At 37.4% G+C, this 20,815-nt stretch overlaps 1 protein-coding gene across 1 annotated transcript in view; it reads right to left on the bottom strand.

Moving 5' to 3' along the window:
• Positions 1–20,815, bottom strand: part of LOC134798209 (cell adhesion molecule Dscam2) — a 249,341-nt gene that overhangs the window by 96,834 nt on the left and 131,692 nt on the right. The window contains exon 3 of the mRNA XM_063770574.1: positions 7,783–7,901. Within this exon, the coding sequence (XP_063626644.1) occupies positions 7,783–7,901 (119 nt within the window). The remainder of the gene's footprint in view (positions 1–7,782; positions 7,902–20,815) is intronic.

The following is a 20,815-nucleotide window of genomic DNA, read 5'->3' as shown; positions in this document are numbered from 1 at the left end:
AGACAATTATGAATGAAGTTACCCAAATAAACTTAAAGCCATCATGTTATACAATGAGTTACCAACGAAACTCCAATAACCCTTTGGCAATTGAACATCCTTTAGGTATCTAAAACTTTTGTAATTAAACATTGGCTCAGCCATATTTGACTTTTATCTGGAAGCTTAAATTTATTGTAACAAAGGAGATCGATGGTTAAAGTATCAAATTTGTAAACAACCCGGTCGGGAGAATTCGTAGTCGAGTACAACAATTAAGGAGTTGACAACTCGGCGTCTTCATTACGAAGAGTAATTAATTCTATTTATCCCGATCCCGCGATGACTCGCTGCTGAAAAGGAATTAGTTGCGTTTGTCTTGAGCTTAATGGAGATTTTAGAATTAGGATATTACATACTATTAAATGATGGCTTTTTATTAAATCAAAAAGATCTGTATCGGGTTTATGATTTAAAAAGCTTTATTAAATCATACAATCTGAATCAATAGTAAAAAGACTTCAAAAGTAAAACCTACGTATAAATATAAAATTATAAGAGTCAAACAGATACTTTTGACCTCAAATCGTAGGATACCTCTATTTGTAAAACTCTTAAGGTGACATTCGGTTGTCAGTTACTGCTGCATTACTGTAGCGACATTACTGCTGCGGTATCATCGCCGCCAGCGACAGCGATATCGACAGCGGTCGATATAAAAAAAAAATAAAGAGTGACGTTTTTTGCAGCATTACTGTCACGATTATGACGTTCGGTCAATCCGTCATTCATTTTATCAAGGAAATTGATAGATACAGTGGCGGCATCAACGTCGCCGCAGTAATGCACATGCAGTTGACGTCCGAATACTTTTGACGTGTTGCTGTAATCATTACTATTTATGCTACGAATTAGGGTGCTTCAAAAAACATTTTTTTTGCTCAACCACTTTGAAATTTTGTATGTTGTATGAAACCCCAAAAAAAGTATTTATTATTCAGAATTTTATTATAAGTATCTGTTTTCACACTATTTGCATAGGTGATTTATAAATTTAGAAGTAGAAAAACATTTTTATATCTATTTTTTATAATTTTTCAAAAGTAAGATATTTAAATTTCAAAAAATAAAAAAAATACAAACAAAAATCTTTTTTTACTTAATAACTTTTAAATCACACTTTAAAATAATGGGAAAACTACTACCTACTTACATAAAAATCAAAATAATAATAATTTTATATTCTTGCATTTCATACAACTTTGAACAATTTCAAAGTGTTTGAGCACCCCCTTCTAGTTGAGATAAGATGACAAAACTTGGCGTATTTTGTGAACACACTACTACGAATATCAATATCACGGAACCCTGGGAGTCTCTGACAACTTTGTTGTGTATTAAATCGGATTTATAATTCAAACTTAATGATTAATACCTAGTTTTCAAACAACAGCAATACACAATTGTAAAACACGCAACAACATCGAGTAAATATTCCGAGACATTCAATTTTTCATCGACATTCCCACAGTTATAAAAGTACTTAATAAACATAAAGTTTCCACATAAACCTTTGTGCGTCGAACAAAAGTGCCGTATCCTATAAATTTTCATCGGAAGGGCACGCAACCAGTACTGGGTAATATTCAATTTCTTAAAAGCGCCACCGTGGAGCTGTATATTGCAGAATTAAAAGGACGTATAGATGTTAAAGTGTCTATGTTTATAGGCTGTTCTGAGGCAGGTCTGCAGAGTAGCACTTCATTAGGCGGGGCCGCATCTGCGACCCGCATTCCTGCGATTGTTCGCTCCTCGACTTCAGCTGCTGTATTTTTATTACTAACGAACACTTGCCTCAGATAAGCCAATTTAAGTGTGAGCTGAAGATACATAACAACAATGAGTAATAGAAGTCACTCTTATAGTTGTCGGGCAATTACTTTGATGGGTTGTAGGGAGTAATAAGTCTGCTACAGTTCGCTTTTGCACCCCCATTCCATATTAAAAGATAATCCGTTTGTATACCTCTTTTCATATTTATTTCGGATTTTATTAAGCTCGTCGGTTTCTTGGAATTGCGATGCGACAAAAGCTTATATTCACAAATTGTAAGTATGAAATGAATAACACTTTCTTTACGAATATGAAATGTCAAAGGATTTCTATTTATATTTGCTTTAAAGAATGGTTGTTATGTTAATGGTTATTACTCACTAGTGACCCGCTCCGGCTTCGCACGGGTTAACAAATTATATACAAACCTTCCTCAAGAATTCTATCGATAGGTGAAAACCGCATGAAAAAATTTTGAGTTTATCGCAAACATTCATACACACAAACACATAAACAGACAGACGCGGCGGGGGATTTTGTTTTATAAGGTGTAGTGATAATTTATTATTTTTTCGTAACTGCTAAGAATAGTTAATACATAAACCGTGTTAAAGTTGAATTGGTAAATAAATAATAATTATATCTAATATAAATTTATCAAATTAATGGCTGAATTGTCACATAATTATACCTATGAACTTTAGAATACTTATTAGGTACTTAGCCGAATGCGAAAAATATCTGGAATGTCATCTAGTCATCACGTCGTGGAAATAAAATCGCTGTAAATTGAAAAACATAACTAGGTATGTGTTTGTACTTCTGCCGATCAGTGATGGAGTCTAGTCTCGCCAGATGGTTAAAGACCTAAGATGAAGCTTCCCGATTCAGTAATATTTCACCTATTCTCTCTTGCTTTGAAGACATTCAGATCGTAATTGTGTCGCTTAACTTCAAACTCGGGTAAATCCATCTGTCAGATTATGCTATTTTGGTATTAAGAAAAGGTAATAGGGTAGATATTTGCTGAGAGGGTCGAATGGATTTACCCGAGTTTGAAGTTAAGCGACACAATTGTCAAGTAATACAGACAAAAGTAGCGAAAGGGACCAGGAGGTTTTGTAAAAATGTTATTATGAACTACTTACACTAGATTATACGGGTATATTGTGTCAGAAGATATTATTGTTAAATTAATACGTCCTTCCGTACCTCCTCTTTGATCCTAGAGGAAACTTGAACATGATAATATGAACATCGAATCTTGAAAGTTATGTAAAATTACGTGCGCAAAATGATAAATGTATTGCAAACTGGCGTCGTTGATAAACTTCAAAGAAGCTATGTTAATGTATGTGTAGCGGTACGAGTATCATTTGAAGTTTCACGTTCAATTTTAGAGTTGCTGCAAAGCCATTCTGTTTAAGTATGGTATGTAATCTTTGGTACCGTACCACCTTGTAACACAACGTACGTATACCTGACGTATTCTGCCTACCTACTTTATTGGGTTTATAAGTATGTAAGTACCTCTACCTAGTATGTGTTGAACTTGTAGGTGACGGCAAAGATATCTTTGGAATGTTGAAAGTAAGTGTTGTTCTATTTTTTAAGTCATTAAGAGAATAGTAGACGACCGCCTCTCCATACAAACCTATTTCCCATTTTCCTCTTTGAACGCTTGTTCTCTGCGCAAACTGGACGATTGTTTATTTTCACATTTAGATAGACACGCGATTTTTTTTTAATTTAGTAGATAAATGGTGAATGATGACAATAATAACTTACAGCCTAACGTATGATTCTTGATCTATAAAATATACATAGGTAGGTATAATATCCACCCAACTTCCGAACCTAGTCAATAAACGACGAATATTGAAGTTTCAGGTGGCACATAGATGTATCGCGAGTCCCTTATTGCTTTTCAAGTTCTCTCAAGAATGTTTTTATTGCCGAGTTCCCGCGGTTTTTCCAAAGTTCGCTGAATCACATTACATCGTTCAGCTGCGGAACGCAGTTTGCCTCAAAACAATTTTATAAGTATCTTCAACAGTTTGAAGGATTATGAAATTAAATGAACTTTTTGTTGAACACAGTTTTATAGGTACAGGACAAAATTGTACACTTTGTAAACTTTATGTCAAAAATAAATTGTTTTGATTGGAGAAAGTTTGTAGTTATGAAGAAAAACTACCTAGGTACCAGAATAAATGCCGTATCATCTATTCACTTAAATCAGTTTGCACTAATTACCGATCAAATTAGCTTAAAAAGTACAAATATTCAACCATAAAAAAGTGATTAAAGTATGTCATAAGTAGTATGGTAGAAAACTAGCACGGATTTTGTACGAGCATCTCGACAGTCCAGTAAAAATTACAGTACGCCTAGTCCAGCGCAAGCTCTTTTGAATCAAAGTATAACTAGTGTGTAAATGAAAAAGTGGGATTTTAGTGAAGTTTTATTGGATTTAATAACGTTGGATATTATATTCTATATACAAACGAGCAATAAAGTGACTGACAAATGATAAAATGCAATATCCATTTACCGATGGAACGTCAAGTAATATTTCTCACGAAGCACTTAGCAGAATGGCTCGTCAACACAATTAATATCCAAAACAATAAATATCGGAGACGCCAGCAGTGTCGTATCCAAATAATCGAGATAAAGAGGTACGGTACCCGGCGATAAATACTCCATATCGGCCTTTGGAAAGAGACTGTTCATTTCGACTTCGTTAACCATTGTCGAACACAAATGTTTTGGTTTTTATTATATTGAATGAAAAATTCCGAAATCGTATGAATATTCGATGAAAAACACATCGAAAAATTTGAAAAATCGGTAAGACAACACGTTCTGATCAGTAATAAAAGTAAAATTTGTTTTATGTGTGTAACATTAGTATCTTATGTGTAACCCCCCTGATTGAAGGTTGCGGGTTTCGGGTATTGCGGCCTGTATTAATGAGAATAGAGAACAAGCGGTCTTGGCGTGCATAGACATCCTTATTTCCCTGTAGGTCGGCGCGACCGTAAACTTTCAGTACAACTCCGTCGAATGGAAAAACTTTATTTATATTTGAGTTGGGCGAGCGGGTTTCTGAATACTAAATCAGATTGGCGCAGGGCGCGGTAACAATTCATGTCGCCTCTACGCTTCCATTATACCCTTAATAAAACATCATCGATTTATTTACATATGCTTGGGGCCGCGGTGCTATCGACGTCGGAGTTGATTTAAAGTTTACTTGTGAGTCTTTTGTGCTTAGAATTTAGAGAATTCCAAAAAAATTCAATCACGAAAAACTAAGAATAAGGAAAACCGACTTCAAAAAGGAAAATATAAAATATTTTAATACGCGCTAGTAACTGATATGTTTGAAGTCGGTGCCATGCCAAATCATAAAAGCCTCAACACACTGTCCATCTGAATGCTGAAGTAAATTTTGTATAGCCAAACTGCTGTATTATAAACATACCTATGTGAGGCAAGAATATCATCTGCTGTTCATGTTATCAGTTACTTGTAAAAAGACTTTACATAATTCAAATATAAATTCATAAAAAAAACTACATTGCTCTAGGTAGTGAAAGATAAATTGTCTACAATGAAAAAGAGTTTTCTCTAGAGACGTGTTGAACAAACCACAAAGCTGTAGTAAAGCGTGTCATCGCTTTCCAAGTAGATAAGTGTTTTCAATTGTAACACCGTGTATTGTTACATAAAGTGGCAGATTTGGCCCGCGACATCTCGCTCGACTGACATCGAGAGGGATCCGAGACGTTAGAATCCTTCATACTTTCTCTAGCTCCTATCTCCTTGAACTATAAAGTTGGAAAAAGTAACCATGCTCTATGCTTAATAAAGTCGGATCCCTTTGTTTGACATAATTATTGAAAGTCATTATGTAATGATTGTCTGATTATCATTAGTCATAATTCTGAAAACATTAACTTTTCAGGATTTTCGTAAGGTTATCCTATAAATAGGTTAGGTTAGGTTTGTTTAATGACAACCCTGAAAAGTTACATGTTTTTGAGAAAAACCAAATTATGACTAACGAAAATGCGGACAAACAATACATTATGACTTAAAACTTTATGGGAAACAATAGAGACCCCCAAATAAAGTATATGCAACTAAAAAGGCATAGTCGAGGCAGCAGAAGCCGAAAATAGATTGTGTTTATTCCTCGAAAGAATTACGAAATGAGACAAATCGAGGAAATATTCGGCTTAGCCTCTTCTGTCTCAATTTGTTATTGTGTCTTATTTCATTAGTCATTCGTTTCTGCGATAAATCTCCCCTTAATATAGTCAGCGGGAGTCAAGCTATTATTCGGATTTTGTTGACAACATTAACTTAAAAGCCGGGGTTTATATATCAGGATGCTTATTATAAACGAAGTGTACAATAGTGTAAATGTATTCAGATATTTTAATAACAGCCATAGACGATGCCGATTGTTTTATTAAAAAGTACTTTTTAGCAATAACAGATTACCGGCGTCATACGAATTTTTAAAGAGTTTGGTAAGTGACCAACCTGACATTTCCTACTATTTTTAGAGGTATATCATTAATAGTAGGTACTTGAATGATATTTAAAAATATCCCATTTCCGACAAAATAAAAACAAAACTAAACATTTCCGTACAAAGATATTCCTGATTCGAGCATCCATGGTCCATATCCATAACGCGGACATGTGAACTACTTATTTTTTCCCTTTGTTAAAAATTTACATTCGTAACTTAAATTATGAAAAGACGTTAGTAAGACGAAAAGAAGATAACTATTCAGATGCAAAATGTATCTATAATAAAATCACCATGGATGTCAGATGTCAACAGGCGTTACAAAATAATGCTTCGGATAGCGACAGCAGCAGTATTATTGTTGCAACGTAGCTGCAGGGTTGACTTGAGCGGTGTCACTGTCAATTTATCATTTGGCACCTTTGGATAAAAACACGTTTAGTATGTCGGGCCAAAGTGCGATTTGAGAAAAATATTGCTCTGAACGACAACTGATTAACTATCACAATTGCAGCGTAAATTAAACTTTCCGTTTATGAGACTAATGGTAAGTCCGGACAGGCGCAGTTGTGGTCTATCGCTGATCCAATTGCGGCCGAGGGTCGATATTGGCGAACTAACATGGTTAATCAACGCAAACTTTCGTTGCAACGCAAAGAGTCGCAACATTAGGGCTGGAACCGCTTTAATTTGGTTGGTTGGTTTGGTTGAATCCGTAGGTATTTAAGTAAGCTAAAACTTTGAACTAGAAATACAAGTAACTCTTCCACCGCTGTGTCGTAGGTACGTAAGTTTTGTCTTGTTTGTTATTTTATCTGTTTTATTTACAGAGATACCTACATTGAAAATTGTAGGTAAAAGCGTCATTGACTAGCTGTGGTTTGGCAACCCCTGCGTTAGATCAAAGCCTAAAGGCCAATTCAAACTCCCACTGTGAGATCAAAATGATGTCAGTCGCGCGTGCATTGCGGTCGTACGTATTGCAGCGAGCGAGACGCACGGGCGCCTGACTTCATTTAGATATAATTTTCATGTCACGATATAAGTTGGAATCGGCCTCTTTAATGCAATACGTGATAAATTCTAAGTCTTACAAATATGTTATTAAATAAGTCATACATTATATATACTTAATAGGTCAAAGTGAAATAATATTTATTTGTGATTTTTTTTCTGATCTCAATTTAGTTTAACCAACGTTAGTTAAGTTTACGTGCTGACGCGATCTCTTGGACAGGTCTCCACGAAAGACCAGCGTCAAGATACCTGAAAGGTCCCTAACTTGACATCAAGCTAAGGGGAGACCTATATAGTGACGTTTATGTTTTATACTAATAAAAGTGTTGTATTCGTTTTAAGCAATACTGTAAGCGTCCTGAATAAATTTATTTTCTTTCTTCTTTCTTAGCAAAAGATCATACCTCATAATCTCCTCTCGTGGAGCACGTCAGCGTGGCGCCGGTGTTGTTGGTGAACTCCACGTGCCGCGGCGGCTCCTGCAGCGGCGGCACCCGCCGCGGCTCCGGCGACGCGCGCACTGCTGCAACAACACAACCATAATATGAGTACTCATGGTTACCTTGTTTAGTGTCCTCCTGACTCCCTGAGGCCTTTATATTTTATTTGTTAGCCTGTTGTGTCCCACTGCTGTGCAAAAGCCTATCTCTTTCTTCCACGGGTCTCTTTCTATGGCAATATTAGGCCAATCTTTCCGAAAGACGTCAAGATCGTGCCGCCATCTCCTTCGAGGTCTGCCGTGCCGTGAAGCCTTTAGAAAGGATTTAATTCAAATCTAATTTTGAATTAAAATGGAATACAAGAAGGTTCCAAACTCCAATAATGACTTGGGGATTATGGATGTTATGTACAGTCTACAAAACTTAATCGTTATGAGTATGCATAATACTCTGTTGTATACACTTTCCTAGATTCGAATACCAATAAGAATATCTGTGTGTAAGTATATGTTTGCGCTGTCAACCGTGTAAAAGTAAGAAGTACCTATGTAAAATGTGAACGTGGTGTATGCCACGATATAGGTACGACAAAAGTGCGATCTTCCTAATAAATACAAAAAGTAAATTACTTAACTTGTTTCTTTTTTTTTATTTAACTTAATTTCCTATATTATTCATGTATTCAATTACAACAATTAATGTATTTAATACCTATGTAATGTTCCGATTAGGTTTTCATATTACAAAGTGATTCTTTGTTTTTACATACCACACGTTGTATTTGATAAAAATGTGGGCATGAAATTTAGTAAAATGGATAGTCCAAGTATTCAGTAAAGCTATCCGCCACGGTAACGTACCAAAATAACAAAAGAGAATGTCGTAGGAGTCTCTTATACCTAACTTTAGTACGTAACGCTAGTCGGACATCCCCTCCTCCTTTGAGGACGGTTTTCACAGATAAAATTTAAACTAAGAATAGAACTTGAAAGTAGCGACGTTTCGACGCTTTATTCATTCAATATTTACCAACCATTATTTGTTGAGGGACAGATTCGTGCTGCTTTGTCAAAGATGAAACATCTCAAAATGAGGAAAATAAGACGTAAAAATGTGACACAAATGAGGGTTTGAGGAGTCAAAAAATTTTATCAAACAGGCGAGCCCGTCTTTCTCATCTCTCTTGTGTTTAATGCTTAAAACTCGCGTCGTAATGTCATTGTAATGCAAAAGTAATGAGTAATGATATTATTAACAGGTATAAGTAGACTAGATAAACTTAAAATGGAATTTGAGTCCCAGATATTTTAAATACACAAACTATAGACCGTACGCCTGCCGCTCGCACCTTCCCCTCCACCCTTAGTCATTCTACCCCGTCGCCCCCGTACCGCGCAGGCGAGGACTCATTTAAGCGGTCGGTCTATAACAACACAAACACATAAGCATAACATAAATAAACATAGTTGTCAAATATAAATACTAAAGAAAAAGTGCCCACGCCCTTCTGGCTGACGCCGGATCCAAAGTGGCGTCTTCAACTTTCGCAGCTAACGCCATGGTATAATAATATACTCCGCCTGGTACTCCATTCCCGTCTTTTCTAGGTCACCTAACTGACACGCGCTTACGTCATCATGCGACAGCGCTATATGATAATATGCGATAGCGCTATATATAGCGGCCATGTTGTTGTGACGTAGCCCCGTGTCACTCTGGGAATGGAAGACCATGTTTTATTAGACTATGGCTAACGCCATCATAAGGGTATATGCCCTTCGGCCGCGTACGCAACCAGAGGTTCGTAACCAGATGCGATCGAATACTTTTTCGGTCTTGTACGAAACCAGTTGCGATCAAAAACTAATTCCGTCTTACCCGTAACCAGTTACGATCGAACACTTCTCGTTCTTATACGAAACCAATGTCTGGGCCATCTAGCTAGTCTAGCTATAGGTTTTTTCAAAACTCAATATAACATAATATTGTCTTCGGTTACCGCGATTGTTATTCATGAAATAAAACAACTGAAACGGATTATATCGCGTGTACTAAACTTTAAATTAAATCCCGACGTTTCGAACACTTTACAGCGTTCATGGTCACGGGTGGACTGAGGCAAAAGTACAATTACCTCCAAGAAAAATACAATGCGCAAAACTACCCACATATAAATTATATAGATTTTCACAAAAAAGAAATGCTTGCACATGCCAGAAGGGCTGAACATAAATTAATTAATTAAATAATTTATAATTTTAATTACAACCTACATTGATTGTATAAAATTTTGGCATAATATTACTATTTAATTCACATTTTAGATTTGATGTTTGATAATTCTAAACAAACTACAAACAAAATGTTTGCACATGCCCGAGGGGCTGAGCATAAATTAGCTATAGCCTGACAAGTTCTTTTTTAGCCCTGATATAATGTCGCTACAAACAGCTTACATATAGCAACAATACGTGTACGTCATGAATAGTCGGGACAGTGTGTATTGGCATCGTGCAAGAGCGAGTGAGGTATACAATTATGTACATGTGAGTTGTAGAAGTATGTTTCCCAATCGAAACCCAATCGAAAGAGCATGTTTAGTTGATAATTAAGTATTAATAATTTACCTATCCGCCATAATTTGATTCTAAATATTCGACCTCCGTATATATATTTACCAGATTCAGTCACTCGTGGTGGTAATGGCTCATTCTTATAATATATAACGGATACAGTACTTATACTGTATAACAAGGTGTATAAAATATAATCTTAGCTGACTTTATCAAGTTTATAGTTTATCAACGGTCGAAAGGTTTCGTACAACAATGAAAAGTGTTCGTTCGTAACTGGTTACGAAAAAGAACAAAATAGTTTTTGATCGCAACCAGTTACGTACAAGACCGAAAAAGTATTCGATCGCAACTGGTTACGAAAGTCTGGTTGCGTACGCGGCCGAAGGGATTATATGTGCCACGGTGGCACTCGTCCCAATTTCTCGTGTAAGTACGTACATGCCTAAATATAATTTTTGAAATTCTGTAATAAATAGTTGATTAATTGAACCAGATATTTCACAATATAAGTATGAAAGCGTCATTTTTGTTTAAAAGCGTCAATGTTACAGCGGCCATAAGATATATCGGAGAGGCCAAGGTGCTCACAACTATTTAAGCACGTCTCTATTGTCAAGGCGCTAGAGTGCGTGTTCAGATAATTTTGAGCACCTCGGCCGCTCTAATATATTTGATGGCGAGTGTACCATTGGAACCAATCTCGCGCGATAATAGGCAGATGCACTGTTATCTGATGGTATAGCTAGCGGAGGCCGCAGCGTCGCCGTTCGATTTCCGCTCAATTTCGCGACAACCGCGGTGCCGTTTCTGCCCTCTGTATATCTGTATGTGTATATCTGGCTTAATTGTGTACTAGAATTAGGGTTATTAACATTGATAGTTATTATAACTAATAAATAGTAGGTAAAAAATGCTTCTGTAGAAGCTCCTCGTTAGGAACAAAAGATGTCGAGCGATTATAGACTTGAAAAATGTGATTCATTTAATACATTTAACGTGCCTGACTGCTTGAGACTCACTGCAGAAGCTTTATTACGGTATTTGAACTCATGAAACTATTTTTGCTTCGGTGAAGCATTTACAGCGTCGTCAAAAAGCACGCGGTGTGTTCCTTTCACCGTGCCGTGCAGCTATACAACGGAGCAAGACTGTCGTTTCCTGGCTGTCGTCTGCCTAATTGTACCCACACCGTGGCGTACACGGCTTTCCGAGTAGTTTTAATGTTAGAAAAAAGTTTGAGAAGAATACTGGAGTTTTTCGACTAATATTCACTGGCAAAGTATGTATATGGTAATCTCGACATACTCATGGTTTTAACAAGATTACCATATCCTCACAATCACTACACATAGGTACTACTCATACAACCCCGGCGAGTCAAAGCTCTGGCTCATAGCGGCCTGTATCTCCGTGTACGACTAAATAGGATATAGAACTTCTTAGTTCTTAGAAAAGGCCACTTCGTGATCATACTCGTATAACAAAAAGAGGCATATAATTGACGAAAATATAACTCGAGTAGGCAGCAGATTATATATTTTTTTCTTTTGTATAATTCAGGATTGCTAGTAGTTTGAAAATTTAGTGGTCGTTCCAATTTTGACCCGAGAAACTTTTCGTCTCATCATTTTATACGATATCCCACGCAGACGAAATCGCATGCAAAAGCTAGTGCGGTATAAATATATGAGTTAACCAAAGTTCCAGGACCGTTTCGTATTATAGATGTACATAGTACATAATGATTTTCCATCGTATTTTCTCGGAAACGTTCGTATTTGTCATGCTACTTCAGTCAACCTCAGTACTTTTTGTACCGAGATGACTGAAATAGCAAGACACGTTCGTACGTTTCCGTGAAAAAGGACAATAATTATGCACTACATCTGTACTATTAACATTTTCTGAGGGGCCTACTGATTAAAAGTCCGCCGGACGGTATCGGCCTGTCAGTTAGAACAAAATTTGGACAGTTCCGAACAACTGACAGACCGATACCGTCCGGCGAACTGTTAATCAGTGGGCCCCTACGGTTCTAGTATTTCAAAATCGATGTATTTGTGATACCGGAAGATGTAGCATGTTGTCGCGGCAATTCTCAGATCGTGTTCTACCGGAAGGTTTGCAGACATGCGGAAATGCAGTCTTGTATTGGAGATTACAGTACATAGCTTTGTATCGGCGATTGGAGTATACATTTGCCATATTGAGAATTAGTGGAGATGGAGATAGGAGTTTAGGGGTCCGATTCAGATTTAAACTTGTTATGGTTTTGAGATGGTTTTGATACGACATTGAAGTACGACTTCACTTTATTTCGCATGCACCAATTAGCGTGAGCGATCTTCAAGGTCGTATGTATATGTAATATCAAAAGCACAAGCCTTGGTCACTTTTTCTTAGTATATGACATTTATTTCAGCTTATACGTAGTTTATATAGTAGTGTTTCTACTTGGAATAAAAACAGATTAATATATTTTCTGATAATAATTTAATTTGTTCTTATACTTCTAATAGTGACTTAAAGATTTAAAGTAAGGTTACACATTATTCCTCAGAATTAACAAAATAACAAAAAGTGTTACTCACAGCTATTGAAGAGTAAAACTATTTAACCAATAAATTTTAATTTTAAGTAGGTATACGGCTATGGAATGTTTGTACATCCAGTTTCAACATGATCTACAATTACGCACCACATGCTACTCATACTCTGCATGATACTATTATTAGCTTGCTCAAGCACGTCCGTGCGTAATATCGCATGACAGTGGAAACGGCTACGCCGTAGACGTCGTAGGCCGCGTAGCACCCATTTGTAGCGGATGCTACGATGTTGCAGTCGCTGTCTTCTGATTTGGCATGAATTGTGTATTGGTAGTCAACACACGTCAAAAAGTTATGTGGCGAATATTTATGTTACTAACAGCAATACAATGTCGGGCATCGAAACTGCAAGTTGCAGTTGGCAACTTGACGTAAGCGATGCACATTTTATAATAAGTAACATTGAATTTAATTACAAAAATAGTCTTAATATTTTTTTTATCTGTAAAGCGCCATCCATTAGGCGCCAGACGCCAATAAAATAACAGTAGGCTTACAGTAGCAGGTATTACAGTATACACGATGATTTTTAATCGGTGATCAGGAGTACACTGAAAAAAAAACCTGGTACTGGTAACCAGAATCTGGTTAGCTGTACTATATTGTCTTGTTGTATATGTGATGACAGGACACTTTGTAAACATAACCAGACCATTCTTGTTAAATTAAATTTGTTAATTCTATGAAGTGTATAGTAGTGGGTATAAGACTTTTAGTAAACCCAACTAGCCGGTCTGTTAATGGTTACTAAATAATACAGTAACATATACGTTCCTGTCCTGTTGTTATAACAAGGTATTCAGTATATGTAACTGAACGATTTGTGCGGTGTACTGGTTTTATATTGTTCACGTTACCAGAACGCACTGTGCTAATGGGGCTTCTAAGCGAGCCATATGTTCACTGCAATATGTGGCCGGCAACTATTGGTGTCCTCTTACTCACATGTTAGAGAGGGACACTAATAGTTGCCGGCCACATATTGCAGTGAACATATGGCCCGTTTAGAAGTCCCTTCAGCACAGTGGGTTCTGGTTACGTGAACAATATATAACCAGTACACTGCTCTTCTAGTAAATACAGACAAGTTTTACACACTTCTTTTTTTTATTTTATTGATCAAATAAGTAACACAGCATTACAGTAAAACCAAGGCACTGTGACACTACAAAAGAAAAAAACATTTTGTCTCCACAAAGAAAACAATAGACACAAAAATGACATACAAATTAAACATTGGATTTGGGCGACGACGTAACAGCGTGGCTCCGTAGCGTCGTCCGACTCGGCGTAGGATTCGGCAGGTTGCCCCGGAACCGCCGAAACACCACACCCTTCGGCCAGAAGTCCGCGCTTGCGATGGTGTCCTGCAGAGGCCGCGGCACGCGCACTACAAATGAACTGAAGTGCACATAGTGACGCGACTGTAGCTGGTGCACCCTCAGCGTGTAGCCAGTCTTCCGGCGGACGTACTCCACCACCTCGTCGGCCCCGGCGGAGTAATGCAGGCGAGACACGTAGAGCGCCTTACTCGGTGTCGCAACTCGTAGGCCAGAATTAACCGGCTCCGCAGTGCCACACAGAGTTTTACGAGGCGCCCTGCGCGCCTTGCGTTTCCTTTCCACCAGTTTGAATCCCTCCTTATCCACATCGGTGCGGGAGGACTTTTCCTTAATCGGAGCCCGCACATTTCACTGTGTCAGCAACACGCAAACAACACGCACTTATACTATACACTTGTACTAGTTTACAATAAAATTATGGACAGGATCTACGTAAATAAAACATCGACCGGCCGGAACGTAAGACGCTGGCGTAATGGCTGCCGTTCTGTGAATTGCGCAATTCCTTTCTCCGCCCCCCGCCACCCGCGCATACACCGTGGTGTTGGCACAACTGTTTGATTCGTTCAGACTACAATGCATTATAGTAACCACAACATAATAACTTGTAACGTGTACACTCGTATCTTTATTTTTACATATCAATAGTTAGTGTTACGATGCATATATTAAACGAGACAAACGTTTAATATTTACAACACTTGCATCTTTACATATACAACGAAATTGTAAGCAGTACTAAATTGCATTTAACTAGAATTAAACAGTGATGTTTAAAAAACAAGTTTTACACGATACAACATTTTTTGTTATTACTACCGGATTTTAGTAGGTATAACTATATTTTTAATTACTTTACGTTCTGGTAGTATTGTAGAAAATTATTTTTTTCGGTGTAGAAAAATATTAATATCTAGCCCAAATTAAACTTATTAGGCTAGGTCTCACGCAATTATCTCATTGTTTAATTATGTAATTAAAAGTTAAAACATAATTAAAACGAATAACCACTAAATACATTGTTATCCTACATGAAGTAACTACGATACGTCAAGTGCCATCGATATGGCGGGAAATTTGACGGATCTATGACTTTGTTTATGCATATGACAATGACAAGTTATTACTCATAAATTATCAATTGCCATTAAGTTTGTAAAGAGGCTATAACTCATAGATACCGATTAGTAGAGTGACAAGGGTTTTAGGATAAAATTTATTTCAAAATTAAAATTATGATAAAAAAACAAGATTGTTTCATGTAATTACGTCTTCAACGCGATCTACATCAATTACTGAGTTAGAAAAAAATGTGCCTGATCACCGATTTAAAATCATCTTGTAGACAAAATGGTAAAATATTATACAATCGTCTTAATCTCTTCTTAAACAAAAAAGCTTAATTTAACTGTTATGTTGTATAAAACTTCATTTTCTTCATTATTGAAATGAAATGAAATGAAATGAAAATCTTTATTTCAGGCAACTAATGGCCCATACATAAATACCTTAAAACTAGCATACATATTATATAAAAATATATTTTATAACTAAACTTTTAAAAACTAAACACTACATATCACATTATGGCTGCGATGCATTACGCAACCCCGCAGTGTCAGGGAGCCGGCCGCGGAACCGCCGAAACTTGACACCCTTCGGCCAAAACTCCTCCTTGGTGAAGGTCGCTAGATGGTCAGTCGGAACGCTCACCACAAACGAATTAAAATTCGCATTGTGTCGAGATTCCAACTTCGCTTATTCGCTTCGATTATTACTTCGCAAAATACAGATCCTTTACAAATCCTTTGACGATATTTCACAGCAAATTCAAACTGTTAACACGCTCCATTACACTCAAGCGAAATAATAAAAGTTACCACATTTACTATCAATATCCGGGAATGGCTTTCGTTCATCTCTCGCATCGTAATGTCATTGTATCTCATAAACATTTGCATAATTCGAGTCAGCGTTCGTTCGGCGGTTGTTTATTTGCGAGATTTGCTGAACGAATGTTGTTTCTGCAAGCAGCCATGCTGGTTGTATTAGTTACATGAAGGAGAGCGAGTCATAGTCTCTGACGAGTTCTACAAGCCACTTCAAACTTATATTTTTAATTCGTGCGTGCGTCTCGATTGCCGCAAGTAATGCACGAACAATTACTTACGGGCTAAATGCACGCGCGAATGATACTAATAAACCATCATTTTGATATTAAAACGTCAGTTAGAATTGGCTTATCGTATCGCCTAGACTCGCTTATGCTTCTTCCGTGTTTGGAATCGCAACCTTGATTGGGTTCGACGCTTAAGACTATTGCCGATGTGATTTATATGAGGATGTATTTTTAACTAATATTTTGCTAAGCCATGATGTGTGTTTTATTTGGAAGGATGTCAATAAAGTACATTATTGGCTTGGCGTATGGCTGTTTATTGACACAGGACCTAATGCATAATTCATATTATATTGTCTATAGCAATATTTTTTTAATCAAAATAATTACGCAATTTATTGTCAGATGTGTTCTACCTACGAAAATGCCATTACGTTTGAGGCACGCGTGACTACTGCCAAATTTTACATCGAAACAGATGACAGAACAAAGTAGTGTCGCTAAAGTAATGTTTTTAAGTAGACTTGTATGGCACGCAAGGCTTACATTAATAAATGATATTTGATTTAGATTTTCAGATTTCTGCATAAAATACATAACATTTGTCATCAATGTCATCATCATACTTCCTACTGCTGGATATTTGCCTCAACCAAAGATCTCCACAACGACCAGTCGTTAAGGGGCCCACTGATTAACAGTCCGCCGGACGGTATCGGCCTGTCAGTTAGAACAATATTTTGACAGTTCCGAACAACTGACAGGCCGATACCGTCCGGCGGACTGTTAATCAGTGGACCCCTTTACTGTCTCTACCCAACGGCGTCTTAAGGCCCATTTACATGGTGCGAGAACTCGCATGCGAGTTTCATTACATTGCGGTGTTTGATTGGTCGGCTGAATTGGATGTAACCAATAGTCTTCAATGTACTAAAATCGCATACGAGTTCGCGCGCCGTCTAAATCAGCTCTTGGTTTATCAATCTGTCTTATTAAAAATAACTTTATCACCATAAAGCAGCTCACAGCAAAGCCCTAGCTCTTATAAACTGAAAAGGTGCGTGAAGTTGGCGATCGCTCATTAGCGGCACAATAGCCTCGGACTAAAACACTCAAGTCCACGCGGGAGTGAAAGCGTCTACGCCCTTCTGGTTTCCCAAGGCAGCACAATAGGGCGGCACAATGCTGCTCGAACATAATGCAGTATAGCGGGCATTTAGACCGCGCCACTTCACTGTGCCTGTATAAGGCTACTTATTATTGGGAAGTCGAACGTGGATTTCAGTTACAGAGCGTTTAGTGTGTTTATGTAGGAAATAAATAGGACCTGTGTGACGTATGCAATTGGAACCCATTTCTCGAACGGTATTAGTCTAATATTATTAGTGTGTTGCCATCTTCGAGCAACACGGAAGGGAGGCGGCATTCGCACTATTTCCCCTCTGCCGAAGTACAACATTAGCGCGTCAATCTAATCTAGCGCGGGTAATAAAACTAGTTGCACTTGGATTTTTCACTAGACCGAGTCCAGACGCGCGCGTGAACACTGCTGCACAAAAATGCCTGTTTGCTCGGTTTTTTGTTATAAAAAGAGGTCGGGGATATCAAATTTACAAAAAGAAAGTGTTACATTTCACATGTAATATTTTTTTTACATATCATACGTTTAATTACATTCAAACACAATTATTATATTTTAGCCTCATGTAATTGTTGGATTTATCGATTTTGCTCGCTCAGTACAAATTGCGGATCGGTCGAGCGACAAATCCGACTTCTCATCTCTCAGAATACAATAACATACTTCAACGAAAATGTGTTAGTGTGCGTGTTGTGACACTTGTCACTTGTCCGTACACAAAAAGAGATCGAGGTTTGCAAGATTTGTCTTTGACGTGTGTCATTTTCTATGTATTTGTGTCGTCATTACAGATTGGATTTTGTATGTAAGTGTGTGAGAAGTGCGACTGTGTGCACCTTTCCCCCCGCGAAAAATGGCAGAAAGATTTGTACGGTGAGATATCGCTTGGGCCCCTCCCTTCCGATGTGTCGGAAGCCGGTGTTGCTCGAAGGTTGCCATGGTAACCCATACGACTTGACAATTCGTGTACTAATAATATAGTCTAGTATCGTTCGAGAAATGGGCCCCTGATGATTCCTTATCCACAGTATGGATATAAATTCGAATTGTTTTGTTGGCAGCTCGTAATATGATGACTATTATCATACTTTAGTGAAACGTCGATGTATTGCGTATTTTTGGGTAATTCGTGTTAAAAACTCTATAATTCATAAAATTTTAATAGACACTAATATTAGCTAATATTTGCGATGTCACAATTTGTCTAAAACTGTATGGGATTGCATCCTTGCACAAAATTATTACAATATGACAATTTTAATCGTCGATTCATGTTATTCATTACTCGTTACTACTAAATAGGTACCTTATTATACATGCAAGATCCAGAATGCGATATATGATCCCGATTAGACATACACATACGAGTATTATAGGATATATTTAGTTTAGCGATGTTACGATTCGACTTCACAAATCGGTTCAAACCGATTTAGGTCTGAAGTCGACTAAATCGACTTGAGTGTTCCGTAAATCGACTTAAGATACGTTCACCCGCTCTAAGCGCACCCTTTCCGATTTGTTGCTGCGTCACTTTCGTCGGACATATTGAGGCATAAAATGTACACGAATCGACTTCAAACCACGAAGAAAAATGTTGGCATGCACTTTGCCGTCATTATTGAGTCGAGTCAAGTCAAAACTTGGTATCTACAGGTAAAGTAAAATGAAACTTATGGTTCAAGTAGTAAGGTTCAATTTCGCATAGGCTTAAAGAGATCGATTTGGCGGTTTACTTGGATCGGTTTGCCAGTTTTGCGCCGCGTCGATTTGCTAACTGAACGAATTCGCGGCAATGACTCACGGAATCGCACGAGACCGCACGCTCTTTCCAGCTTGCTCGTATAGTGCTTTCCCGTTTTATCTTTAGCAATTAATGACATTTTGATCTACCGCGCAACGGAAAGTAAAAAAATATTACAAAAGTTTTAAGTCAAAAGTTTTTGCTGTCGTGTTATTCTAAGAATTCTAAGGGTCGAACAAACCGTAAAATTTACAATTCGATTTCTTCAACTCAAAACCAAGCGACTACGGAGCAGTTTGAACTACTGATAATTAAAAAATAGAAGTTAAATCGACTTGGCCAAATCGGTTTGCAAACCGATTTGGGTTTAAATCGGAGTCGACTTATTCGGTTTGAGAATTTTTCGATTTGACCCATCACTAATTTAGTTACCATGTTTAATTAACTTCCCAAAGAGTGAGTATTAACTTCGTTAATTTCAGGAAACGATGAAACCCGATAGTTGTCGAATACACAGTATCGGTTACTGGACAAACACAGTGTTCCTAGTACTAGTAATGCTTGTAAACTTTTATGAGCCGGGACTAAGCGGTATTACCGAAACAGTCGCTTAAAGCGAGTTTACGAAAAGTTTACGTGCCTGAAAAGTGGCGAGGCAACGTATAAAAACCCGTATTTTTTTAGTCCTAGTGGCAGGGTGTTGACGAAATTTAGAAAGTTTAAGCTTCAATTTCGCAGATTTTTGGTAAAGGAAGTTTTAATTATTTAGTTAGTAAGGAGCTTTTTGTATGATGAACAGTTATAAGAAAAACTTGACCACCTACTACAGTAGAAATCCAGACTAAAGTTACACATGTACATACCCAACTCAATCAAATTCCCCAATCGGTCTATCACAATTTAACTTTTCAAATGTTGTTAAGTCGTTTAATATATGTATCACACGTACGGACACTACGATTCGGTTTCGCTTATCAACTTCATATTTTCAATTTTCGACATTGCCACGCATATACAGCTACGAATATATAATTCCCGGCGTACAAACACAGGTTTATCCGGCAAATATCCTCCGGCGACGGACAAAGACAAATAGGTCACGGAGGTGTGCTCAGAATGTCATCAGCGTGATATTGCGTCGCTGGCTGCATTCCGCGGCCCACGCATTTTTAGATCGCCCACTATTTTACCGACTCAATAATATAACGTCCACTATTTCAGCGGCTCAATAAAGCGATATTAAACGTTTTTGCTGTATTGATCGGTTTTATTAGATTAGTTGCAATGGCATTTAAGGAACTTTCTGCTGAAGCTTATAAAGAATCAAGTTTGATATTTTAAAATAGCTATTATGTCCTTGATGTCTTTATTTTCAATTTATTAATGTTATCATTTTGCTTCATAAAAATGTATGATTCTGCACTTATCATGACTTAGCAGAAAATAATTGAACTAAGGATATATT

The sequence above is a fragment of the Cydia splendana genome, chromosome 16 (assembly GCF_910591565.1).
Source record: "Cydia splendana chromosome 16, ilCydSple1.2, whole genome shotgun sequence".
In the NCBI taxonomy this organism is placed as follows: Eukaryota; Metazoa; Arthropoda; class Insecta; order Lepidoptera; family Tortricidae; genus Cydia; species Cydia splendana.
This window is presented reverse-complemented; position numbering and strand designations above follow the sequence as displayed.